The following is a 27406-nucleotide window of genomic DNA, read 5'->3' on the forward strand; positions in this document are numbered from 1 at the left end:
TCACCCTGTGGGTCTCAATCCCTTCAGAGGATGCATATCAGCTGTTTACATTACAAGTCACAACAGAAGCAAAACTACAGTTATGAAAGAGCGACAAAAATAAGTCTATGGCTGGGGGTCACCACAACACGAGGAGCTGTATTAAAGGGTCACAGCGTTAGGAAGGCGGAGGACCACTGCTCTGGAGCCTCTCCAGGAGGACAGACGGGGAAGAAGGACATGACAGCTATTGTCAAGCCTGACACACACAGGCACCAGGGCTGGATCCAGGGCTCTCTGCGTCTGTGCTTGACTGTGACCGCCAGACAAGGATGTCTGTCTCTGTTAATTTGACTTAAGCTCATTAAATTACTAACTTGGTGGTTTCTGCTCTCTGCTTAGCTGCCTGTCAAGTATGTGGCACTTTTGATAATTTAAGGGTTGGAATTTAGTCTATTTTTTGCCATTGAAAAATCAGAAAAAAAAAAAAAGAAAAGAAAAATCAGCCTGGAGCCAGAGTTTCCCTTTTATTTGGGAAGACGAAACAGACGGCACATCAAAGGCAGTCATACTGTAATTTCATCCTTTCTGATACATTCAAAGCAGGACTTTGCACACTGGCTGCTTGGGGCCGCTGGCAGTCTGCACTGGACTGTAAATATGAAGTCTGGTTCATTCGTATGAATAGCTTTTGTTTTATTTTTTGTGTCCAGCTTTGTCTAAAATATCACCCAGAGATGTTTGGTGGCCTTACTTAGAGGCAGCTTGGGGACTTCCCAGGGAACGTAGGAGTGGGCGTGGGAACCTGGGCTCTCCATAAACTCTGAGAACAGTGGCTCAATGCTCGCCTATGATGATTTTAGCTGCACTTACAGATTCTGCAGCATGCATGCACTCAGACCAGCACTTTCACAGTCCCCCACAAATGCATGTGGTACTTCATAGATGCTCACGGTCTCTGTCATCAGGGAACATTGAGTCTGATGAGACAACCAAGAGGGAAAGATACCATCTTGGTCCACAAAACCAACCATGGCAACCAGAGTGTGACTATCACGAGCCAAGAGCATGGGGACAAGCAAGACTGGGTCAACTGAAAAGATGGTAGACAATTCCCAGGACAGAGAGGGTGGTGGGTATTCAAAGGCCCAAGACAGCTTCAAGAAACAGGAAAGTGAAAGCTCAGATCTAGGGTTTGAGTAGGAGAGCAGCGGAGGAGAGCGTGAAGACAGAAGCTGTAAGGGAAGATGGGGGGAACGTGGGGGGATATAGGAAGAGAGTGAGGCTCGGCCTGCTAGGGTAAGCTACTCTGGAACAGAAATAAACACAACAAAAATGACAAGCACGAAAGCTAGGGATGTGTCTCAGTGCTAGAGAGCTTGGCTACCCGGTAGAAACCTCTGGGTTTGATTTAGCACAAAAGGACAAATAGGAATTGAAATAATAGTACCAACAAACTAAGCCTCCACTTACGATTTCTATAGAGTGAGCACTTGCAGCTTAAGTCTGTGGTATGTGCAGATGGCTCATCACTTGTCGGAAGACAATTTGTCTAAGTGGAGGTGGGAATCTGAGAGTGGCCTACTGACTGCGGAGTCTGGCCCTTCGCATCACACTGCTTTGCCAGGGCTTAACAGTTATCAAATAAGCTACTGGAGAAGGGCGTGCTCTGCAAACTGTGAATCCCCATGTAAACGCAGTCACTGAGATTGGTTTTTGGCCAGGTCTCCTAAACAGGAGGTCACTATTCATTGACCATGGGTCTTTCTTCCCAGGCTCGGCATCACAAGCAAAAAAAAAAAAAAAAAAAGACTGTGGGAGCACAAATGAAAGGAAAGGAAGTCTGGGCTTACATGAGTCACACTGAGGGATGGAAGGATGTGCAACTCAGACCAGGAAGCCCTTCTGAACACTTGGGCTGTGCTGGCACCTGCTGGTGCTCAGGGTGGATGTGCCAGCTGCACTTCGTGCAGGACTTTCTCCCATGGAACAAATGCCCTAGCATCGTCCCGTGTGTGGACGGGCTGGGTCAGGGTTGCAGGGGTTTTGCATCTGGAAGTCTTCTCTTATCTCAGATGCTCTTGAATGTCTTTAGAAAAGCCTCCAGCCTAGAAGCCACTCAGAGAAGCCACGACTGAGACCCTTCCTGTGGACATGTGTGGCTCTGAGGGTCCTCTACATCTTCCTCAGATGCAGACCTCACACTTGTCTGCAAGCTAACACCCTCCTTATTTCAGAGTTGCAGATAGCTGACACGCACATGATCTGACCAGGATCATGCAACTAACTTGCTAAGTACCAACTATAATTAAGGACCAAAATTCAGTCCGATTTACTCTTCTTTACAGCACCATGCTGTTTTCCAGTTCAAAGCCCAATTCACTTGTGTGCTGCATCCGTGGCCCACTCAGAGTTTTCTTCTCGTTGACTGATGACTTGATGGCTCCTGTACTCTTGTGTGTTCTCCAGAGTTCATATTGGAAAACCGGTCTCCAGCAAGGTAGGGTTGGAAGGTTAGACTTTTCACAGGTGAATAGGTCCATAGGAAGGATTAACATGCTTCTCCAAAGATGGGATTGATTACCAAAGGCACAGGTTGTGCAGACTCCTCCTCCCCAAAGACGGTGTCCATCTGAAAACATAAAGAACAACCAAACTACCTCTAAGGCCTATAGACCTGCTTCCTCATACATTGTTAAGTGGGAGCTGGAGAGTTGGGTCATCAGTGAAAGCTGGTTGCTCTGACAGAGGACTGGAATTGGTTCCAGCATCCAAACTCTAACTCCAAGGGACCTGACTCCCTCTTCTGGCCACCACGGGCACCAGTATTTCCACTGAGATGGTTCTAGACATACAGTCATGGAGACCTCCGCCCTAGGTCACTTGTCAGTTAATGGAAGATTTTGCTTCGCCCTGAGTGTATTCAGTCAGGGAGCTCAGTAACTCATTGTCTAGATCGCCACTAGGGGGCAAAAATTTTTAAACTAAATATATTAAGTTGGACCATGTAAAATTGCCAATATTTGACTCTTTTGACTTTCAAAACTTCAAAGGGTTCCATATAATTGATGCAGTGTGTTCAGTAATATGTGTCGCCATCATTGCAGAGCGACTGGACGACCCCGGGGGGGGGGGGAGGGGACACAGAGAGGGGGGCAGGGAGGGGGGCAGGGAGGGGGGCAGACACCAGCAGGCAGGCATTGAGCATCTTTGAATCATTTGAATGATGTCGGCTATTCTAAGTCCCAGGTCCTCCCTGACTACCCTGGACTTAGGGTTGAGTTCTTCTTTAAAAGGCATCTCGAATATTCTACTGCAGGGAGATAGTAGACTCAGGGAAACCCCTCTAGGCTGAAGCAGGTTTTTTTGCTCCTAAGTTCTCAGAAGACAGCTCACACATCCCATATTCTCATAGCGTCTGCCTGTGAGACCACTGGGGGGGGGGGGACTCTTAATTGTGACAGTTAGCGGTGCCTGCAGGAACACCCCTTCAAATCTTGCCTTTATCACTTTTTGGCCTAAAGAAACTCCTTCCATTACCAGTTTTTTGTGTGGATGACCCATCTACGTTCTATGGTTTTCTGTTTTGTTTTGTTTTGTTTTCCATCTGTTTATTTTGCTTTCTTGCCTGAAGCTAATGATTATGGAGGAGGCCTGGAGAGCTTTTTGAACAGCCTCATGTGGGTAGTGTGCCCAGCCCCCATGTTCTACAGGCACAGAGAGTAAGAGGCTCTACTTGGTGGTTGAGAGACTATTTATAAGCACGCTCGTCTTCCAGATGTCAGACCCAAACCAAAGCCTCCTTGCTTCCTTCAGGCTGGTGACTGTCTGTAGACTGGTAACATTTACATGGAAATGGGTCTCTTTCTCTATCCTGTAATTTGGATTGTTTGTGTTTCCCTTTTGGACTCCTTTGATGCTGCTGAAGAAAGAAGTCCACAGGAATCTGGGAAGAAGAAGCGAATGGGATTCCGGGTGGGAGTGGAGGTGGCAGCCATGCGGTCTGCTCCTCTGCCTCTTAGCCCCCATTACAGCTTCCGTAGTTGAACTAAGCTGCCTCCTTTTGTTTGGCACCTAGAGCCAAAAGATATCAGTGTTTAGGGCTCAGGTTGAGACGATGAGCAAGTCTGTCTATGCAAGGTTCATCGTGAACAGTGACTGTGTTTCACCAACACACCTGCACACAGCGACTTTCGAAATTCCTCTCGGTTCCCGCCACATGAGGTAACACAGAGCGTCTACCCATCCATGTCACTCTGAGCCAACGCCGAAGCTATCTCTGATGAAGACACGTGTCTTCTTTGTTCCCAAGGCATGAAAATGATAACCCACTCATGATCCCCCAGAAATCCCTGATTCCAAATGTGAAGCCATTACCTTATGAGATTTTCCAGAAATTCCTCAAGACTTCAAACCTTCTCACATTCCTTTAACCTTACCCATGCCCTTTGCCATCACCTACTAACTCCAATTTAACTTTAGTTTAGAATCTTCTAGGCTTCCGTTCTGTCTCTGCTCTTTCCCTGCACGGTGACTATATAAAAAGTTAATTCCACTTCCAGGTATACACTCTGGCCAGGTCCCTGCAAATGCCCACAGTAAGGCATGCAAGAGGACCCCTTTACTTACAGCATGGTTGACACAAACTTCCCTTAGTTTAATAAAAATACTGGGAGCCAATGTGGCTGTGTTAACAGGGGTAGACCAGAAAGATACATTGTAGATTAAAAGATACATGTTATAGGATGATATACACCATGCTATAATAATATATAAATATAATCTTTATATAAAATGTATTATTATATATAAACATGCAATATATTATTTATATAAATACATAAAAAAAACTATGCATATTGTAAGTATCTACTCACACAAATGTATATAAACACACAGCAAAGATTTGGAAGGATGCTTACTAAGCTAGTTTCATTGTTTATCTCTAAGGAAGGTGATGGTCAAGGGTACTTTAAATGAGATACTTTAATAGCTCTGTGCAAAGAATATTCTTCTATTAATTATATCTTTATTAACTTGAAGAAACACAGCTCTTCTATATACAGGGGATATAGAAAGCATCCTGGTGTAAGTTTTCACATGCCTTGTGAAATGGAATGATATTATTTTAAGATGACCACTTAAAAAGAGATGGTCAAAGGCTGTGTATAAGGGCACATGCCTGTAGTCCCAGTAGTTAGAGAATGAATCTAAGAACATCAAGAGTTCAAGGCCAGCTTTGGATACATAAGACCATATCAAAAACTAGTAAGTAAATTGATAAGGGTGAATATTTTAAAAACCTAAGGCATCTGCATAAAAAATAGAAAAGACGAGGCTTCATAAGCCAGAGTGGCAATAAAACAGCACCATAAAATCTATCTAATCCAGGGCTCAGGGTGTGGCTTAGTTGGAAAGAGTACTTGCCTAGCATGCACAAAGTTCTGAGTTCAAACTCCAACACCATAAAAACAGGGCACAATGGCACAGGCTTGCAATGCCAGCACCCAGACAGTGTGTTCAAGGTCATCCTCAAGTTGCATTACAACTCAAAACCCAAACAAGGTCTAGAGAGCTGGATCAGCGGATAAAGATGCTTATGCTCAGGGGTCCTGTTGACGGAAGCAGAGAAGCCACTCCTGGAGGATGTCCTCTGAACGCCACACATGCTCCACAGCACATGCACACCACACGGGCGCACACAAATTAATGTAATAAATCAACCAAGCAAAAATCTGCTTCAGAATTATCTGAAAAATATCCAAAAAGCAGGAAAAAGGGAACAAATGAAAGATGTAATGATGATGGAAGTAAATATGACCATAGCATAAGTATAGCCCAAGCTCTTAATTGAAAGGCAGAGCTTTTCACATTATACATACGCCGTCTGTAGAAATCCACCTTAAGCTGGGTGTGAAGGCACGGGCCTATAAAAGAATCATTCAAAGTCTGAGGCAGCCTTTACTATAGAGCAATTTTCGAGCCAGCCAGAACCACACAGTGAGTATCTGTCTGAGAAAAAAAATAAGAGCAAAGAATGAAGGAAGGAAAGGAGGGAAGGAAGGAAGAAGAGAGGAGAGTGAAAAGACAAAGAAAAACACATTTTAGATATAAAGACACTTGAAGCATAGGATGGGGTCATCTTCACACCTCAAACCCACAGAGAGAGAAGTGACCCAAAAGTAGAGCCCTAAGCCTGAGGTTCATGACAAGCTTTATGATTTGGGATTAAGACAGCTCATTAGTGAGTAAGCTTAGCCACAAAAATGCTAAACCACATCTTATGCTATCAAAAATGTAGGCCAGGCATGATGATGCACACCTTTAATTCCAGCATCTGTGAATTCAAGGCTAGCCTGGTCAACATACTACATATCCTAGATCATCCAGGGCTACACAGTGAGATCCTATCTAAAAAAAAAAAAAAAGAAAGAAAGAAAGAAAGAAAGAAAAGAAAAAGGGACTCACCTAAATATCAAAAAAAAAAAAAAGAAAGAAAGAAAGAAAAGAAAAAGAAAAATGAACATGGTAGATGTTGAAAATGGTGTTTAGGAAATACATATATAACAATGTAGAAAGTGCTTATAATAAGGCATTGTGGTCTTCCTACCCTTTAAAATGTGTAAATATCTTAATGTATCATTATACATATGACTTGAACATTAAACACGTACAGCAAAGTCTGATGGAAAATCCATAAAGACATTAGCAATAAGTACTTTTGCTGTTGTCAGTCTGTGGATCACTTCTATCTACGATAAGGATATCTTTCTAATGATAGCTATTTGCAAGATAATCCGTATAAAATTGTTATGTAGTTCTCATCTAAGGGGAAGAAAATATTTTTAAAAATCACTTCCCTTCTACCTCTAGCGAACACTGTCATAATTAGAGTTCCTTAATGCAAAACCTGCCACACGGGAGGTCCTTAATAAGAGCATTGCGAGGCTCTCACCTGAGTAGTTCTGGCTTTGGGCCCTGCAGCTCCATTTTGCCTACTAGAGACCTCACCTCAAGCCTAGGGTTCCACAACTCCCCAAATGGCACCACCTGCTAGGTGTCAAGTGTCCAAACACATGAGTGTATGGGGCACACTTCACTTTCAAGCAAAGCCATCCCCTTCATTGTTCTAAAGCAAAAACTAAACTTTAAAAGAAACAACAACAACACTGTCATTCCTTGGTGAGTCAACAATGGGACAGTAGCAGAGAGGTTGGGAAAGGATGCTGGCCAGGGTTAGAGAAGGCCAGCCCAGGAGCTGAGGAGGCAAAGAACCATCAGCGCAAACCTCATCTTTCCAGACTTGCCAAGCAGAGTTCAAAGAGCTACGGCCATGCTGTCTTTCGCATCTTTGCCTGCACAGACTTTGACCCAGGTACCCAAGCTGTGTTCATCTTCAGCTGATTTGGCTGATGGCTTAGGTCAGGAACAAGAGAGCCATGGGCACCTGAAACACGCCCTTTGCCATTTGCTCACAGCTTCATGACACCTGCCATCCCTCACCCAGAGGCTTCCTGCCTCCCACTCAACCCCTTGCTGGTCTCTCCTTTGGCCATGAGTCCTGGTTGCCCTGCAGGTTGCAAGGGGAGGAAACCGGAAGAAGGAAGAGTCACTACTTCCAGACAAAGCCCCACACCACTGCAGCTGCTCTTTGGCTAGAGCTACAGGCAGGAAACTAGAGAGCTCAAGAATTGGTTTGGACTTGAAAAATGAAACCCTGCAATGTCACTGACCAGGCTGGGTAATGAGAAGAGCGCAGAACCAGCTGGAGAGGCTGCAGAGAACAGACACTTTTTCCTAGGAAGCGGTGCAGCTGCTCAGCACTGTGCTGAGTTCAGTGTAAAGATTGCTGCCTAGGTCCTGAGAAATCAGTCTTCTGAAACTGTAGCTGATCAAGATTAAAGAGCCAGGGCTTTGGGTGTGTGTGTGTGTGTGTGTGTGTGTGTGTGTGTGTGTGTGTGTGTAGAGGTGTGCATGTACATACATGTGGAGGCCAAAGGACGGCATGTGGTGGTGTTCTTCAGGAGCTAGCCACCTTGTTTAAGACAGAGTATCTCACTGGCCTGAAGGCCAGCTGGCCAGAGAGCCCCAGGGATCTCTCTCTCTCTCTCTTTCTCTCTCTCTCTCTCTCTCTCTCTCTCTCTCTCTCTCTCTCTTTCTCTCTCTCTCTCTCTCTCTCTCTCTCTCTCTCTCTCTCCCTCCCTCCCTCCTTGGCACTGGCTTTATGAGCCCACCACCACACCTGACATTTTTATGAGTTCTAAGGTAATCTTCATGTTTGCAAGGCAAGAATTTTACCAACTGAACCATCTCCCCGGTTCAGGGATGCAGAGATGCAGGGTGTATTGTTTGTTGGTTTGGGGGGTTTCTCTATTTAGCCCTGGCTGCCCTGGAACTCAATTTGTAGACCAGGCTAGCCTCAAACTCAGAGATTCACTCACCTCTGGGATTAAAGGTATGCGCTATTACACCTGGCTAGGAATTCAGGGTTGTTGTTTTGTATTCACTGTCCTAGTTAAGTACAGGTTGTTGTTATTGTTGTTGTTACTGTTGTTTGTTTGACAAATAAAATATAATAAGATGAAGCAAAATGATTATACTGTAGTTGGACATGGCAACCCAAGAAGAGGAAAAGAGTCCCAAGAGCAGGCAAAAGAGTCAAAGACCCTCTCGTTCTCACAGTCAGGAGTCCCATAAAATAGACTCGTGGAGGCCCTGTGCTTGCTGCTTCAGTCTCTGTGAGTCCATGTGAGCCTTGCTCAGTTGATTTAGAGGGCCTTGCTTTCCTGGTGTCCTCCATCCCTTCTGGATCTCTCACTCTTCCCACCTCCTCTTCCAGGAACACAGGTCTTAAAGCATCTCAGTGAGAACTAGCTCTTGGCCGTAAGTTCTAATTCACTTAGACAAAGAGAAGTGGCCTGGGTTTGCGCCCCAGATGCCAGTGCCATTAAGGGACCTAACAATCCATATCTTCAGGTGGGCCTTCTAGGCGGTGAGACTCCATCTCTGCCTTGCATAATACCTGATATTACTGCCTGACACATCCCGGCTTCACCTCAACCTATCAAAATACCACCATTCCATCCAAATCTCACCCTTCTCTCAAATCATGTCACAACCCTCCTCTTGCTTGTTGACACACCCACTGTCCCTCTGCTGGGTAGACGTTCTCTCTTTAAGAGCCAGATAACCTGACCTCATTGGGCTAAGTATTTGGTTCTGGTAGTTGGAGGCTAGTTCAGAGGCAGGCAAGCACGGAAGATAGGAGTCTAGGTGGGCACCCCCATTTGGTCTGGGCTATGCATACCTTCCTCTTATAAGAGTGCACATGGCAACCGACTTCCTTCTCCTGCATGTACTGTGCACACATTGCCCTCGCCACACAATACACCTAACTACTCAGAAGCCCACCACCCTGTACTTGCAGCTAGAAGTGCAGTTCTCCACTTTCCTACTGCTGTGACCCCTTAATACATCTCCTCATGTTGTGCTGGCCCTCAACCGTGAAATTATTTCATTGCTATTTCATAAGTTTGAGTTTGTTACTGGTACAAATCATAATATAAATATTGAATATGCATGATAGCTAATACGTGACCACAAAAGGGTTGTGACCCACAGGTTGAGAACCACTGAACTAGATACTGGAAACTGTTGTTTAAAAAAAAAAGCAGAGAGAAGAATTCTATAAAGAAACTTAAGGCTGAGCTAGTAATTTGCCAAAATTTACCACTTGGAGTGGCCTAGGGTCTTTGGTGCTATGCTAAAATATCACTCCATTCTTAGCGTACTCTGTGATCAGTTAAAGGACTCATTTCTATATCCCAAACATCATTAGGCCATACTGGTAAATTAACAACAACAACAAGTGATGCTCGACGTGGGGCAATTACTAGACAATAATGATAAAATAACTGCAACAGGTTTGGGTTCTGCTGTGTGTGTGTGTGTGTGTGTGTGTGTTTATTGCTTCCACATATTATGATCTAGCCTCACCTATCTTCTCATTTAAATAAACTGGAGGAAACTGATTTGTTCTATAGGTGTAAATAGTCCCAACATGGCAAGTGTCGAGTTACTCCTGCATATTTAACCATCAACTCTTGGCAGCCATTAATAGCAGCCCCAGCCTACATACCATGGGCCACATCTCTACCTTAACTTCCCCACTGGTTAGCCAGAAAAATTTAAGAGTCAAACAGAAAACCCTTGTTTAAATAATTTTGTAAAATTATGCATATATGAGTATGTGTGCACAAGTGCAGGTGCCCATCAGAAGTATTGGATCCCCTTGGGGCTCTAGTTACAGGTAGTTAGTTGTAAACTGCCTAATGTGTGCTATTGGGAACCAAACTCAGGACCTTTGTAAGAAGAGCAGGACCTGTTTGTTGCTAACCACTGAGCCATCTCACCAGTCCTCAAACAGAAAACTCTTAATGACTTGTATTGAAATCAAGTTTTTTGTTGTTGTTGTTTTGGTTTTTGTTTTTACGAGACAGGGTTTCTCTATGTTATCTTGCTGTCCTGGACTTGCTTTGTAGACCAGGCTGGCCTTGAACTCACAGCGATCCCCCCCCTTGCCCTCCCCCTGCCCCTGCCTCCGTGCTGGGATTAAAGGTGTGCTCCACACCTCTGCGCTCAAGTTAATGTCTTAAAACACCTTGTACAAGATGAGTGTGAGTGTCATACCTTTGATCACAGCACTTCAGAGGCAGAGGCAGGTGGATGTCTGTGAGTTCAAGGCCAGCTTGGGTCTAAGTTTTAGGCTACCCCGGCCTGCATAGTAAGAGCATTAAAAAAAAAAACCCTAAAATTAAAACCCAACCAACCAACTGACCAATTTTTTTAAAAGTATATAGACAACACTTGGTGTATACCTGGTAATATTAAGTGAGGAGAAATCAGGCAGCCTGGACAGGCAGTGAAAGTGTCTTGGCATGTCCAAGTGATAGGATTTCGCTACTTTGTGTCACCCTAACAACTTGTGTGTGTCTCTGGAAACCTAGGTAAGGCAAGAATCTCCTTTGCTAAAATACTGGTCCCAATTTTAAAGCCTAAAGTTGACTACTATGACATTTCAATCCATTTTCTCTCATTATGTGAAAGCCATTTATGTACTTGGACAAAATTCTTATGTAGTCATTTTGTTAGGGGAAAGTGGGGTATTGCTTTTAATATTTCAATAAGAGGCCTCCCTAATCTTGGCCCCTCCGTGCGCCACTGTTGCAGTGGACGAGCATTGTAAAGAACAGCTGGAGGACCAACCTAGACCTGGCACAGGTTATGGGATGTGCTGGCTCACAGATCTAAAGAATCCGGAGATCTGACTCAGGCCCTAGCCATTTTAATGAGATTCACCACTCCATGGAGGCCCAACTCAAGCTTTCTGAAAAGAAACATTGTCACAGCCATTCTAAGACAGTCTCACATTCATACTGTCACCCAGGAGGAGGGACTCAATCTAAGGAAATTGATGCTATCTCTAAACTCAATTTGTTGCCACCCTCTATCAGATTCGACCAAGAACTCCAGACCAGACGTGACCGTTACAGGTTAAACTTTTATGTGAAATTCTGTGAAGGTACAGAGTGGCCTCCAGGGCGGCCTCTGCTCTCCAGCCCTTGCCCATGGGGCCTGCCCTTAGCACTTGCTATAGATGGCTGCACAGCCCCGCTCCTCAAACTCTTCTTTGCTGACCCAAAGCTGCTGGAAAGCCTGCAACGAGGCCAGGATGGAGCCGCCGGTCCACACTGATGTCTTCCTCTCCGGAGAAGAGGCCACCGTTAGGCTGTCTCCGGGGCAGAGGAGAGTAAGCTCTCTCTGGAAACGCTCTGGGAAGCCGTCCAGCATGGTGCAGCCACCACACAGGAGCACGTTAGCTGCCATCTCCTCCTTGAAGCCACTATCCTGGCAGCGGGCCAGGCAGGTGGCTGTGAGCTCGGGGAGGCCAGGCTGGGTAGAGCCCACCAGGGATGGCTTGAAAAGCATCTCGGAGCAGCGGAAGCGCTCCTGGCCGATGGTGATGACCTTGCCATCCGGGAGCTCGTAATCTACATGGAGCTCCTCCAGGCCCAGGCGCATCTCCTCCTCTGGCAGCAGCGCGGCATAACAGCACTTCTTCTTGATGTGTTCTATGATGTGCAGGTGGTCGTCTGAAAATTTGTGACCCGCCTCGTTGAGCAGCTGCATGAGGTAGTTGGTGAGGTCGCAGCCCGCATAGTCTACACGGCTGGGCAGGCCTGGCAGCAGGTCTCCCTCGGAGATGGGCACCACATGAGACACACCGTGCCCGCTCTCCACAACCAGCCCGGAGGTCTTGCCATATGAGTAGATGGACAGCAGTGCCTGGGAGGTCACATGCATGGCGGGAACGCCGAAGGTCTCGAACATGAGCTCAGCGTACTTCTCCCGGTTGCTGCTGGGGCTGAGCGGAGGGTCGGACACCAGCACCGCATGCTCTTCGGGGAGGATCTTCATGGCAGTGTGGAAGATGTACTCCCAGATGTTCTGGATGCAATCCCAGTCCACCACAACACCATGTTTCAGTGGGTTAATCAGCTTCAGCGACGCCTCCATGTTGAGCAGCTCGTGGCCCACGTACGTCTCCTTGAAGGTGTCTCCAGCGTCCGCAGCCATCTCGGGACTGCGCTTGCCCACCGTGGAGGAGATGAAGTAGGTGGGCCTCGGCTCTCCAGCGTAGCCGCACTTACAGTACTGCGAGCCCAGGTCAATGACGAGCGCCTTGATCTTGCGAATTTTCTTGGGCTTCGTCTTCAGTTGAGTGGAACCTGTGTCCCGGATGCCAGCCTCGGGGGTTGGCAGTGTTCCTGCCTCTCCAGGGTCGCCCTGGGCTGTGCCCAGGGGCTTAGGGCTAGAGCTGTTCTTTGTCGCCATCTACCTCCCTTCCTCACCTTCTCACATCTACACCCTAGAGCACCTGAAGAGAAATGAGAGCCTAACTCCCGCAGTGCCTTGGCAACCACTTAGGTTGTGATGTCATCAGGAGTGGTCCATTTAGATGGGGGTGGGAGCTTGCTCTTTTCGCCCTTCACACACATTAGTAACTGGTTTGCTCCAGGACAGAGCTAATGACCAGCAGCTTTAGAGCCTGAGCACACTGGGGACCTTGGAGCTTTCTGTTCCCTCTCACATGTCCATGCCTGACCATTCAATGATGGTTCATTCATTCATTTGGGCCCCTATCGACAGTCAGGCAGGGTACCAGGTGCTTTCCCTATGTTATCTTTGCAGCATCTTGGGATTACAGGTATGTGCCACCATACCTGGCCAGAAATAATTCTTAAGGTTATCTACTTTAGTGCCCAAAGTGAGGCAGACGGGTTTTCTAGTCCCCACAGTAGCAGTAGATCCTGGTAAAAACTAACTCAGATGGTATCAATTTGTCTAATTTCTCTGGTGCTTTCTAACCCTGCCTACCTAGAGTGAGAGTCCTTAAAATGACCCACGGCCTGATGGGACCTCTTTGTCCTAGCCACCAGCCTTACTTCTCCCATCCACGTCATCTAAACTTCCATGTTATTTCCCTTGATCACATTGGTCTTTTTGCAGATTCTCTCAGTTGAGGCCAGCAAACTTCACTAAGTTCTCATTTATTTTCACACAGCTTTTGGGCCAGTCTTTTCTGACATTGTTTTTCATTACCACAGGCAATCCATAGTGAGTAGGGCTGCTCCAATAAGTTTATACACCACCACAGGCCACAGGCTGGGTCTGCCTGGGTCCAGCTGGCCTCTGCACTAACTTACCAGTCATGTGACTTAGACCCCTACACCTATTGCATCCCTAGCACACTGGTCACCTCCTTCAGCCCTTTACACAACTGCTGCCAGCTCAGGGAGCTGTGCCTGGACCACATCAGCATGGCCACTGCCTCTCCTCTCATTTTCCACTAAAAGCTTTTCTAAATTATATATATATATATTGTGTGTGTGTGTGTGTGTGTGTGTGTGTGTGTGTGTGTTCGAACAAATATGTTGTATCTTCCCTCCAGTGCAAATCAACTAGAAATGTAGATTAGCTAAGGGCAGGGTTCTGTTGTTACTTCTTCACTGCGGTATTCCTGGCTGCCTTGCATGTCATGGGCACTCAACACATAGTTAACTGAATGAATAAAGCAAGTTTTACTACAAAACTGGGGGTAGGGCATTTCAGAGATAGTTTCTCTACTGTACTCTAACACCAGTCCCCAGTATCCAGAAAGCACCCAGTTACTGGATTATGTCACAATCAGTGATGTCACTGTTAGTCAGATTCTCAAGCTGCCCTGTGATTTAGGCCTTTCAGGCCTCGTAGGCAGCAGGAGCAGGAGCCTTCTGAGAGCAGTATGTCTCTGGACGGTGTGTGGGCTCCACTGGCAGCAGACATAGGAGATGGGCCTGCCAAGAAAGCTGACGACCAGGCCTCCATGCAGACTGCCTCCCTAAAGGATGGTCCAGCAAAGAGGGCAGTGTGGGTCCGCCGGGAAAGTACCTCGACAGAAGATCCTGCAAAGGCAACTGTATCCAAGGACAGGCCGAAGCTAGAGGTGACCAAAGCAGTGGTTGTGGACCTTGGCACCGGCTTCTGCAAATGTGGCTTTGCTGGTCTGCCAAAACCCACTCATACGATCTCAACAACAGTGGGCAAGCCCTATATGGAGACAGCCAAGACCGGGGATAATCGTAAAGAGACCTTTGTGGGGCATGAGCTTCTTAACCCAGAAATACATCTCAAGCTGGTCAACCCCCTGCGCCACGGCATCATCGTGGACTGGGACACAGTGCAGGACATCTGGGAATACCTCTTCCGACAGGAAATGAAGATAGCTCCAGAGGAGCATGCAGTCCTGGTTTCAGACCCACCCCTGAGCCCTCACACCAACAGAGAGAAGTATGCCGAGATGCTCTTTGAGACTTTTAACACGCCTGCAATGCACATCGCCTACCAGTCCCGCCTGTCCATGTACTCATATGGACGTACCTCTGGCCTGGTGGTGGAGGTTGGCCACGGTGTGTCCTATGTGGTCCCCATCTATGAGGGTTATCCTTTGCCCAGCATCACAGGGAGGCTAGACTACGCAGGATCTGACCTGACCACCTACCTGATGAGCTTGATGAACAACTCTGGAAAACACTTCACTGAGGACCAGGTCAGCATTGTAGAGGACATCAAGACGAAATGCTGCTTTGTGGCTCTGGACCCCATTGAAGAGAAGAAAATCCCTGGCATTGAACATGAGATCCATTACACTCTGCCTGATGGAAAAGAGATCCGTCTGGGCCAAGAGAGGTTCCTCTGCTCAGAGATGTTCTTCAAGCCGTCTCTGATCAAATCCATGCAGCTTGGCCTCCACACCCAGACGGTGTCCTGCCTTAACAAGTGTGACATTGCACTCAAGCGAGACCTCATGGGGAACATCCTGCTTTGTGGGGGCAGCACTATGCTCAAGGGCTTCCCTAACCGTCTGCAGAAAGAACTGAGCAGCATGTGTCCCAATGACACCCCACAGGTAAACGTGCTGCCTGAGAGAGACACTGCAGTGTGGACTGGTGGCTCTATCCTCGCCTCGCTCCAGGGTTTTCAACCACTGTGGGTCCACCGCTTTGAATACGAGGAACATGGGCCTTTCTTCCTGTACAGAAGGTGCTTCTGACCAGATGCTGCACGGTCCCCATGGTGATGTGACAGCTGTACCGCAGGAGGGCTCACCTTCTATGGTGCTAAGCTGGCATGTTCATCCCTGTAGCATTAAAAACCCCTCATGTCCCCTTCCCTTCAGGCGTGTCTATTTCCTGACATAGTAAGAGCCGTAAGAATGTGCATGCATAGCCTTAAATAGTACAAAAGCCTGGGAGTGGGGAAGGGAGAACATAAGCAAATCAGACATGCATATGCTCAAGTGTCTCTTGGGAGAAACTTGCTCTAACACTATTCTGCCCCTCCTGTGCTTCCCAGCGTAGGGACTACTTTGTCGTTAAAATATACTTAAGGAAAAATGTGAGAAAATGATGTTTAAAGATATAAGAGGCTCTCTATCCACAGTCCCCCACAGAAGAATGCTGAGTGAGCTGAGTATGCCACAGCACAGCAGCAACTGTATTTCACACCTGTAGCAAACTCCCAAAGTGTAGAATCTGCTGGTGAGGATAACCTGCCCTGTTCTAGCTGTACCTCCTCTTCCCAGTTATGTTTCAAAACTGGGCTGTTGTAAGTCACAAAGATACCTGGATGCTGAAGATGTACCATAGTGAGTGTGTAACAGGCCCCAAGACCTTAGCACAGTTGATGGATGCCATGATGGAATTAACATTCAGGTCTTGGAACCTGGCACAGTCAGCAACGCCTGCTAAAACTAGAACAAAGACCTAAGCCATGGAAGTTCACTTCTGGAAAAGTCCCTAGATGTACTAACCTTGCCTTTTCGGCTTCTGTAGTTCCCACTGTTTTTGCTAATTGAAGTGTGTCGATACAAGATGTGTTTTTTGTGCTTAAGAGCTTACTCTGAGAAAGGCTTGGGGCTGCACTCAGGTTCTGAGCCCGAGTTTAGTTGCCAGCTAATAAAGGCTTTCTGGCTTGAATCCACGCCCAAGTACTCTACTCTGGTGGACACCTCCCATTTTGGGAGGCCCCAGTAAGATCCCCAGAGACCAGACCTGGAGACATTGGGGTGGGGGTGGGAGGATGGGTGTCTCAGAGTCCCTCAGAGCAGGGAAGAGTGGTGTCAGGGGACTTCTAGTCAGAGTACAACCTGAGGCATTCCAGGGTCCCAGAATTCTCTGACCAATCGCTGCCAAGAGGCTTCGCAGAAATCTGATTCTTTTACCCCTAAAGGCAACAAAATCAAAAGTCAGCTGGTCTGCCACCTCCAGAGGACAATCTGGTTAAGGTGTCTTCTGTTTAGGATGTAAATGACAAGGCTGGCCACAGCTTTGGACCCAATGTCTGGGATCCGTGTGAGACATGCCTGGACTCCTCTGATTTGTTCATGTGTGTGAATGAATGGTGGCCACTCCTGATTGTCCTTACTATGCCACTCTGTGCATTTTTGTTGGTTGGGCAAACCTAAAATGGGAGAGGGAGTGAACTATCTTGGACCATGGCTGCCGCTGCCCCCACATGTAGGGGGCTGCTGCTGACACCAGTATCTGTGACTGGAGACCCCAGCCACCTCAATATTGACCAGTGGCTTTCTCTCACAGCTGATGGAAAGCAAGATACAAGCTTTGGGATCTGATAACCAGGAAGCGGTCCCAATAGTTATGATCATGACTTCTAGCTCTTAGGCAAGGGCCTTCAAGTCTTCCTGGGCTCTTAGTCACATACGCACACAGAGCATCTCGAGAGCAGGCATCTCTGCCTTGCAGAGGCTCTGAGAGCCATTCACTCAACTCTAGGTCTGCCTAGGTTTCTTCAAATAGAAAGCCTAAAATGTCAGAGCCTGGACTCAGACCAGGCAGGTCAGAATTATCTATCTGAAGCAGAGAGGTACAGATGTAGAGCAACAGAAAGACAGGACATTTGAGCACCCCATGGTCTGGCAAGATGACTAAGCCTTGCCATTGTATCTGACCTCATTCTCTTCCTAGACTATTTTACTGGCAACACCTCAATGAGCACTAAGAGACAAGCTCAGGTTGATTAAGTTCCCATCTCTCAACACCTCTACACAGCACTGGTAAACTCTACAAACTCTTCTTAAAATACCTGTTTTAAAATCAATTAAAATGGAAAACAAATCCCTTCTATCTTCAGATGTGCAAGAGTTGATGAGGCCAGGTCAATGAGCCCCAAAGGATGAAGGGTCTTGATGAAGAAGGTGTTTTCTGAAGGGTGTCTCTAAACACTTATAAAACTGTCAACTAAAAGCTGATGCAACTGCAATCTTTCTCAAATCACTTTCAATTCCCTGAGTGGATCCACCTGCCCCAGCAGAAACATCAACAGCTTAGTATTTCTGACCTCATTTAAGCTTAACAGCTAACATGGTTAAGTTTGTTACAAGAGGGATGGAAACATGTACTACTTTCTAATTTGCAAGCACTTTGAGTTACTAAGAACTGCCAGGTGTTTGTAAATGCCTTTTGATCAGGGCACTTGCCTGCAGCAAGTTCAAGACCAGACTGATTGCATAGCAAGTTTCACATGTTCTTTAAGTACAACAATGATAGTTTTTCAAATGTATGTGTGTATGTACATAAAGAGAAAAAAATTATTTAAAATGTGTGAAAGTGCTAAGTTATACCAAGCTATGAAAACACTATGTCTAGGAATGTAGCTCACCTGATTTATAGCTGCAGGGCCCTGAGGGTTCAATGCCCAGCACCACAAAACAACGAAAATTCCTCAACACTGCCAAATGTTAGTTTGTCCCTCAGAATTTAGAATGTATGAATGTGAAGTCCAATTGAGGAAGCTAGCTCTCTGCAAGCACAGCAGCATGCAGGCAGACATGGTGCAGGAGGAGCTGAGAGTTCTACGTCTTGATCCACAGGCAGCAGCAGGAGACTGTGTGCCACACTGGGTATAGACCTCAAAACCCACACCAGAGGGACACACTTCCTCCAATAAGGACACACCTCCTACTAGAGCCACTCCTTATGGGCCAAGTATTCAAACACATGAATCTGTGCCAGGGGCCATATCTATTCAAACCACCATATTCCACTCACTCCCCGGCCCCCATAGGCTTGTAACAATAACATAATACAAAATGCATCTAGTCCAACTTAAAAAATCCCCATAGTCTATCACAGTCTCAACAATGTTTAAAAGTCCAAAGTTCAAAATCTTTTCTGAGATTTATGCAATCTCTTAACTGTAATCCCCTGTAAAATAAAAACAAAAAAGCACAACACATCCTTTCAAAATACAGTGACCCAGGCTATACATTATGGTTCCAAAATTGAGGAAAGGGAGCATAGTAAGGAAATGCTGGATCAAACCAAGACAGAAAACCAGCTAGGAAAACTCCAAACTCTGTACCTCTACGTATCATGTCAAAACACCATACAAAAAGCTAAAGGAGTCTGCCTGGACACAGACAAAACATTTTAGTCAAAGGAAGCAGTGTCTGGGGAACAAAGGGTAACCTCCAACCCTGCTGCCATGCTGTATCTGAAGTCTACCCATTACTGAAGTGAATGATACATGTCAGCAAATCCCAATCTAGTCCACCCTGTCATTGATGACTCTGCAGAGTATACACAGGCAACAGAACAGCCCCTGTAACAGTGCAGCTAGAGGCTTAACCCAGTAACAGCTGGCCATACATACCTGGTAGGATAACACATTTAATTAAAACATTTTTTTAAGATTTACGTTGTGTTTGAGTTGTTTTACCTGCATGTATGTCTGTGTGTGATGTGCCTGACTAGTGCTCACTGAGGTCAGAAGAGGGCATTAGATCTCTGGAACTGAGGCAAACAGAAGGCTATGAGCTGTCATGTGGGTGCTGGGAATCCAAACCAGGTCCTCTGTAGGAGTAACAATTGCTCTTAACCACTGAGTCAACTCTCCAGTCCCAAACACATCTAGCTTTTTATTCTGCTTTGAGTTGGGTGAAGAGATGCCAGCTATGCAATCTCATCTGACTAAATGCTGGCAGCACTAACAGTTTACATACAACATGCTACGTTAGCAAGGCATACAACTTAGAACTGTGATTCCACTTGTCTTCATTTTTTTTGAGGTAGAAGCCATGAAACATCATTCCCTATGAATGGTGCTGAGGACCAAATCAGTGACAAGAGTTGGCCAAGGTTGCAACAGAAACCAGGCCTGGATCAGGGAATGAGACTCAAGCTCATGATCTGCACAAGTAACCACACTCTCAAACAGCACTAAATACATGAACAGTGATCAGGTTGTTTTGAGATAAAGTCTTGACGTAGCCCTCACTGGTCTTGAACTTGCATCAGTCTTTCTGCCTCAGCTTCTTGAGTTGCTGGGATTATAGGCATGCCCTGGCTAAAAACAGCAATCTTTTAAAAACTGTAATATGCTGGATAAAACAAAAGTTCTGATAGTACTTAGGATGTATACCCAAAGAAAACTGGACTGCCTAGTGCTAGCTGAGAGCTGGCGCTCACAGCAGCTGTAGGCAGTGCAAAGGCAGATCATCCCACAGCCCAGTTCTCAACAGCTGGGCTTCTGAGGAGCAGGTACTAGAATCGCAGTGAGGAGTGAGCAGAGTGGGCAAACAGTCTTCCTGGCAGTGCCTTCCTAACAGGCAGTTACTCCAGCAGGCTCAGCTTCCACTGGCTTCTCTGGTCAATCTTTGGTGGCATACAAATCCCAGCATCTGAAAACAAGAATGGAAGGGAAGTGATAATGGCCCTGCCACCCTCATAACCCAGCAGGGTCAAAGCAAGCGCAGCCTGGAGGCCCCACCCTGAGGGGGGTGGGGGGGTCGCCAGGCTTCAGACATGCTCATTAGGTGATTCAGAGTACAAGAAAGTTGAATAGGGAAGTGTAATGTTCACTTTTTGGTTTATTTTACATTTTTAGGTGTGTTTTATGTATGTGTTTTATCTGCATGTATGTATCCGTACCATGTGCACACAGTGCCCTTGGAGGCCAGAGAGGGCGCTGAATCCCAGGGAACTGTTTTGGATGACTATGAGCCACTATGTGTGACCCAACCCTGGTCCTCTACAAGAGCAGTGAGTGCTCTTAACCACCAAGTCACCTCTCCAGCCTGCAGCGTATACTTTTTTAAAATTGTCAAATTATACATCTAAGATCTACATTTCACTATGTGTGAATTTTTTTCTAAATTTTAAGCATGAGATACAATGTGGAGGTATGTAATAGCAAGTCAAATGAATGACAGAAAGTATACTAGAACTCTATGAACAGGACAATCAGTAAAACTCTAAATTTTTAAAAGTAGAGTAGAAAGTAGTTGCAGGTGGGGACTGTCCTTATAACCTACAACTTAGGTATTTCTTCCTTTAGACTTTTGGAATTTCCATATAATTAGGAATATATATAGGAAGCACAAGCATGAAAAATAGTGTATATATAAGAATGTTTTTCTCATTATTATTTGTTAATAATTAAATTTCTATTAGTATATCTGCATATATACCATTAAAATGATTGTAAAATATTAAACAATGTAATAAAAATCTTCAAGAGAATTTTTAAGCCATAATTTTGCATTTTATACAAACACATGCCTGGATCAAATTTTAATTTTAATATACTTTGCAATCTAGATTCTCCTACTGACCATAACAGTTTGTAATTACCCAAGTTTACTACTCTCCCTTTACCAGAAATACAAAAACAACCCCACCTCTCACCCCACCACCAATCCAAACTATGTACATAAAGTCCACCAGAAGTTTGGTTTTTTTTTTTTCTCCCTGAGAAACTATAGTTATATAAGAATACTAATACCAAAACAGGGTTTAACAAGGTCCATAATTTCATGGTGGTTAAAACTTGAATGAGACTTTATCTTAGAAAAAAAAGTTGTAAAATAATCTATTGTCTTTTAAAACCCAAACATAATTATATTTGTTGTGGTTCTAAACTTAACCAAGAATAAGTAAAAAATGTCAGACTTTGGGCAGGAGTGACAACCTGGGCTGACTGACAGCAGACGAGGACATGCTTTACATTTTCATGTTTGAATTTTAGGGAGCAAAACATATCATTCTAATAAAAACACTTTGAGGACTCTTAGGGATGCTTCCAGTCCAGCTCCCAGTCTAGAATGTCAAGCAGTATCAAGAAATCCCACCTTTCTGCAAGAGCCACAGTCAATCAGTCTGTGCTGCTGTATAGCGCAGAGCATGAAACAGGCACAGAAAATGCCCTGCAGGCGCTGCCAGAGCCTCCCTGAGCATATCCACACCACAGTAGATGGGAAAGGCCACGGGCTGTTTGAATGGGACAGATTTTGTGAGTAGTTTTTTGCTGGCTACTTTTGAATTACAGGATTTTCTCTTTTTCTACCTGTTAGGATTTGGTAAAATGTACCACCACCCACCCATATTTAAACACTTGATCCCAAACTGGTGGCAGTGTTTTGGGAGGTTCTAGAACCTTTTGCACATGTGCAAAAAAACCCAAAAAAACAAAAAACAAAAACAAAAACAAAAAAACAAACAAGCCAAGAGGAAAAGTCATATTGGATCCTTCCCTCTGAGCCACCACCAATAGAAGACCTGAGCTCTCCAACACTGACACCCAGCCCTGTACAGCACTGAGATCCTGTGGAAAGAAGAGACACTAACCGAAAACAGGCACAGAAATCTTCTGCTTGTGGTAGGAAGCTGTGATGCTGTTTGCAGTGGAGCTGGGACCTAGAACCTAAGCAGAAAACAGGTCATGTTAACAAAGACCATACTTCAGATGGCGGTAGACCTCCACTAGTAGCAGCTGAGCCTGCTGCCTCCCCCGCCCCCTTTTTTCCCCTGTGACAGGGTTTCTCTGTATAGCCTTGGCTGTCCTGGATTTTCTTTGTAGACCAGGCTGGCCTCAAACTCGGAGATCGGCATGCCTTGCCTCCTGAGTGCTGGGATCACAGGCGTGTGCCACTGTGTCCAGCTGCTGCTGCCTCTCTTAGTTATGGTACTGACACAGTCACTGTCCTTTCCTATGTTGTTTCAAATGCCGTCTCCATTCTCATCTCAGACCTGTGTCTCCTGACTCCCAGAAACAGGTAACGGAGGAGAGAGCTCGACAACAGTATCTGCCTGGCATTTTCCAAATGAGCATAACCTACGGGAAGGGGAAAATCCAAGTCTATAGGATACATGAAGGAACCATTCTACTCAAAAAACTGTGGGAAATAGGAATTTTTATATTAAAAAAAAGACATGTATGTGTCATCTTATGAGTGGAACACCAACTCTGCATAGATTTCACTGGGGTCCAAGCCTGCAGTGAGCCTCTGGCAGTTGCCAGCTCTTGCCTTTCCTCTGTTACCACTGCATGAGTCCCTGCCAGGACACTCTCAGCAGTAGTACCATGAGCTCAAAAGCACCTGCAAGTGACTCATGGCACCCTGAACATGGCATGGCCATTTCCACACTTCCAAACAAAAGGAATCCATATATGTTCCTTACAAGATTTACGTAGAAGCTAATGTTTTCTGAACAGAAGTGTAAAGGCATTCTAAATTCTTGACTTTGAAACACTGCAGTTTTGAAGATGATATTTTGAGGCAATACCCATTACAGTAAATTCAAGCATTTGTCGCATCCAGATTTTTAGCCACCTTTCTTGCCCTTTACAAAAGTTGATCCTCTTATCAAACCTTCAAAGCATTCTGATGAGAGACACAGGGGAAATATCCCCAATAACCGAGGAAATCAAGACCCAAAATCCAATGTTTCCAGACAATGAAATGATTGCAACCTCCTGCCTTAACTAAGCACCAAATCCGTCCTTCTATCCATTGCCACTAAGCCAGGGCTGGGCATGAAGCAAGCACATTTCTCTTCAGCTGAATCCTGTTATACTCCACCAATTACAGAGACTATATGGACAGTGCAAAGGCTGGAGGGAAAAGTGCCATGTTTGCTTTCCAGTTTCTGTTTCTCTCTGTACACTTAGAACTCTCCTCCTCAGGACTGCCTCCCTCAAATCTCAGCTCTCACTAACCAGCACCCTCTTCAGAGGCTGCAGACTTGGGCTTCCGACCTGTCACCATCCCCAGCTCTGTCTTTTCTTCCCTCAGCAGGGGACAGTAGCTGTCTCTCTAGTCACTCTGTGGCTCTCATTCTCTTGGGTTTTTCTTTTGCCTTTTTCTGGCCGCCCAGTGCTTCTTTAACCAACCAGGTCTTGAACAGGTTATTAGAATTCCAGGTATGAACTGCTTTCCTCACTGGATTCTGACTGACACACCAGCCTCTCTAAATCCTAGTAAAAACTCTCTACAGTAGACTTGAAGGGTCAGGCAGCCAGCAGCAGTCTAAAAATCCATGGGCATGATAATGCACATGAATGCTTCATGGGCGAGCGCACTGTCTCCTCCATGACTAGATCTGGGAAGAGAGGGGCCCACTCTAATCCTAGCTTCCCCTCCTACTCCAACTCTACTGTCACTGGAGATTTTCAGATCGTCCCTGACAGCTGCTCTATCTGAAAAGGAAAATAAGCCTATTTCACATTAACATGCCACAGGTAAACAGACTGCTAATGAAAGCACAAGCTAAGGGCATTTAACCCTGTCAGGAGAGGAGCTTCCTTTGACTCTGGGTTACGATGTGTCAATAGCTGAGGGAAGGGTGAGAACATGTGGTCTCTGAGGAAGCTTACAGGTGTGAGTGAACTCTGCTGGCCGGCAGGAGACCAGATTTCTGGAACTGCCCTCTCCATCAGCTGCAGAGTGCTCTCAAAGGCCTTCTGTAACTCCTTTCCTTGCTCTTCAAACTCGAAGAGAAAGAGCACCTTTAAAATAGCGTGCACTTCATCTAGAGAGAAGAAATTTGAAACGGTAAGCTGTGTCCCCAGCTCCACCACTAGAATCATAAGTAATTTCTACCCCGAGTTCGACAGTGTCAAGACCCTGCAGATGCACCCTCCCACACCTTCTTCTTCCCGAATGCTGGAGAAACTCAGCACACTGGAAGGAAGGAGAAACTCTGTAGGAAAGAACAAAAAGCTGTGCTGAGCAGTCTCCCTCCCTGGCTAAGGCACTACGCCCTCACATCTCCTTTAGGAGTTGGGAAGGGCTGACTCAGGAATGCATAGGAAATGAGTGGTCCACTGAGTATTTACTTCTTCTAACTCAATGGTTCTCAACCCTTCTGATGCTGTGACTCTTTAATATAGTTCCTCATGTTGTGGTGACTCCCAACCATAAATTTATTACATTGCTACTTCATAACTGGAATTTTGCTACTGCTGTAAACCGTGATATAAGTATCTGTGTTTTCCAATGGTTTTAGGTGACCCCTGAGAAAGAAAGAGTCATTTGACCTCAAGAGGAGTCACGACCCACAGGTTGAGAACTGTTACTCTAACTAGAAAACAGTATCTATTTTTTTTTTAAAGACAATTTATTCTGTGGATGTCTTGGTGGAGATCAGAAAATAACTTGTGGAAGGTGGTTCTTTCTTTCTACAATGTGGGACCCAGGGACGGACCTCAGACTGTCAGGCATTTTACCTCCTGAAATATTTCAACAGCCCCATACTGCTGCAGCTTAACTATGCACTGTCTGTGGTACCCACTGAGACCATACCTTTCAGCTTGTCAATGCTCTGTATCACTTCACTCAGTGCCTCCAGAAGTGCCAGGCCCTCCAGAGGACTCCCTTCTTTGAGGCTGTACTTTTTCCGCTCCGCCTTGCGACGGTTTTTAGATGACCTCCTGTCAGAAATGACGGACATTAAAAGGAGGTTCCTCCTGCATGGAACCCAATAAGCCGACTGTATACACTATTGGCCACCGCTTGCTAAGAAACCAGAGCATCTACAGATGGCAGTCATATGTGGGGAGACGTTAGTAATGAGGTGCTAAAGCCACAAGTAGTAAACTAGTGGGATTGAGGAAGAAGCAAATAAAGAAAGCCTAAAGAGTTCTGTTATTCTCCTAAATTTGGATTAAAGTGTAGGGTAAAAGACCAGGGGTGGTGGCAAACACCTTTAGTTGCAGCACTCAGGAGGCAGAGACATTTCGTTTGATTTAGAGGCCTGCTTGGTCTACGTAGCAAGTACCAGGCTGGCCAGGATTACATATTGAGACCCTGTATTAAATAATGAGGGCAAAGTAAATGAGATTCATCTGATGGCACACTGAAACAATGAAGAAAAGAAAAAATCAACTTGAATTCTATAGTAAGGGGCTAACTTTAAAAACAGCCTCTTCTCTTGGATGTGCTGGGAAGTTCTTGCACAGTGTACACTGGCCCTGAGGGACATCCTCCTACTCCCCCAGTGCTGTCCTTGTGGAAAGCCAATCTACATGCTGCGGAGATCTCATACATACGCAGAAATCCTGGAGTTACTGTGGGAGTATTTGCTGCTCATCTCACTGCCACTCATAATACTGCTGGTTTCTGAGAAGAGGTCTGACTCTGGACCATGGGCCACCTCGTTATCTGGAAGAGATGAGCCAGATGCAGACATAAATGACTACACACTCAATCAGCACACACTGAAGAATGCATGGATATTACAAAGCTGATCCCAAGTAAGGTAACAGTAAGCATAGTAATTATACTTACTATAACTATAAAGTTTACCATATTTATTCTACTCCTTTCCTGGGGTTGGGGGGGAGGTGAAGTGGGAAGGGACTAGAAAACTCATTTTGCGGAAACACTGAACACATCACTGGTCGGGTTGGATGCAGAAAGATAGGACTACTTAGTAGAGATCTTGTGATTTCTGCCTGGCCCAGACCCTAAGCACTTCTCCAACCTATATAATTCCTAGGGAGTTTCAGACAGCTACAACACAGCAATAAAACAACAGTAACAGTCTGTCCCTACATAGCAACCCAGGTAGAGGTTTAAGCATCAATGAACAATGACTGTTCTCACAGTACTTAGTCCTGGTTCTTGTGGACTCCTGCAGTGAAACTCATGTCCCCTCACTTTCTTACACAGGTACCTCTTGGACTTGTCAGCCTGGCTTTCTGTCACAATGCCCTCTCCAAAAGTCAAGCACTTGTTGGCACCAAGATGTTGGTGCCCAACCAAACGCTTTGTCTATAAATTACCTAGCTCAGAAAACTGAAAACCGACAAGCAGCAAAGACAGCCTGCAGTGGCGTGGGTCTTCCACATAGCCCCACAGGTATCAGTGGGCTTTTCGGAGGCACTCACCGACATGCACCTGCGGTGCTTGATTCTTGAGCTCTCGAACCACCAGCAAGCGGTTTTTATGGCGAATGAATGTGGCTGTCTGAGAGTCCAGAAAGGCCATGTAATTTTTTTGGGCTAAGGATGCAGAATGAAAAATACTGTGAGCATGATTATTTAAACAAAGAAATAAAACTTAAGTAAGGGGGGGTGTAAGCAGGCAAGGCTTAAAATTCAATAACAACAAAAGATGTATCCAGGTCTACCAAGCAGGATGTTTTTATCCCTCCCTTAAAGAGTTGGAGATCCCAGTTCATTATGAAAGTGAGCACGAAGGTTCTTGTGCCCACAGATCTCCAGGGAAACCAGGACTGTTAAGTATGCAGGATTGTCTTTGCAATGGAAAAGATGCAAAATCTGCTCTTACATCCAAAAAGGTGGAAACTGGAGATGATTAGCACCCTGGTGATCTGCATTATCTGCTGGGCCAGGCCGTATCAAGCACCCACAATCAAGTCTGAAGGTAGTAAACTAAATAACCCTTGTAGCTAGGGGCTCCCCAAGATCCCACAACCAGGACTGGAGATATCCAATAGTCTAAGTGACCCTTACATTATCTGTATAGCCAGAGGCTCTCCCAAGCTCCCCCAATCAGGACCAGAAA

At 45.7% G+C, this 27406-nt stretch overlaps 3 protein-coding genes across 3 annotated transcripts in view; 1 reads left to right on the plus strand and 2 right to left on the minus strand.

Moving 5' to 3' along the window:
- Window positions 1–11509: 11509 nt before the first annotated feature.
- Window positions 11510–12977, minus strand: ACTL7B (actin like 7B). The gene has a single exon (XM_084776002.1). It carries the CDS (start codon window positions 12871–12873, stop codon window positions 11620–11622), a length of 1254 nt encoding a protein of 417 aa, XP_084632128.1. The 5' UTR covers window positions 12874–12977; the 3' UTR covers window positions 11510–11619.
- Window positions 12978–14241: 1264 nt separating this feature from the next.
- Window positions 14242–18983, plus strand: ACTL7A (actin like 7A). The gene has a single exon (XM_084775989.1). It carries the CDS (start codon window positions 14324–14326, stop codon window positions 15629–15631), a length of 1308 nt encoding a protein of 435 aa, XP_084632115.1. The 5' UTR covers window positions 14242–14323; the 3' UTR covers window positions 15632–18983.
- Window positions 18984–19496: 513 nt separating this feature from the next.
- The window catches only part of ELP1 (elongator acetyltransferase complex subunit 1), a 53405-nt gene continuing 45495 nt past the window's right edge, over window positions 19497–27406 (minus strand). The window contains exons 32-37 of the mRNA XM_084775919.1: window positions 26767–26880; window positions 25927–26038; window positions 25181–25308; window positions 24253–24407; window positions 22224–22299; window positions 19497–20278 (exon numbers count right to left, since the gene is read on the minus strand). Coding sequence (XP_084632045.1) covers window positions 20211–20278; window positions 22224–22299; window positions 24253–24407; window positions 25181–25308; window positions 25927–26038; window positions 26767–26880 — 653 coding nt within the window. The 3' untranslated portion in view covers window positions 19497–20210. The remainder of the gene's footprint in view (window positions 20279–22223; window positions 22300–24252; window positions 24408–25180; window positions 25309–25926; window positions 26039–26766; window positions 26881–27406) is intronic.

The sequence above is a fragment of the Acomys minous genome (genome assembly GCF_964271855.1).
Source record: "Acomys minous genome assembly, chromosome: 1".
Lineage (NCBI taxonomy): Eukaryota > Metazoa > Chordata > Mammalia > Rodentia > Muridae > Acomys > Acomys minous.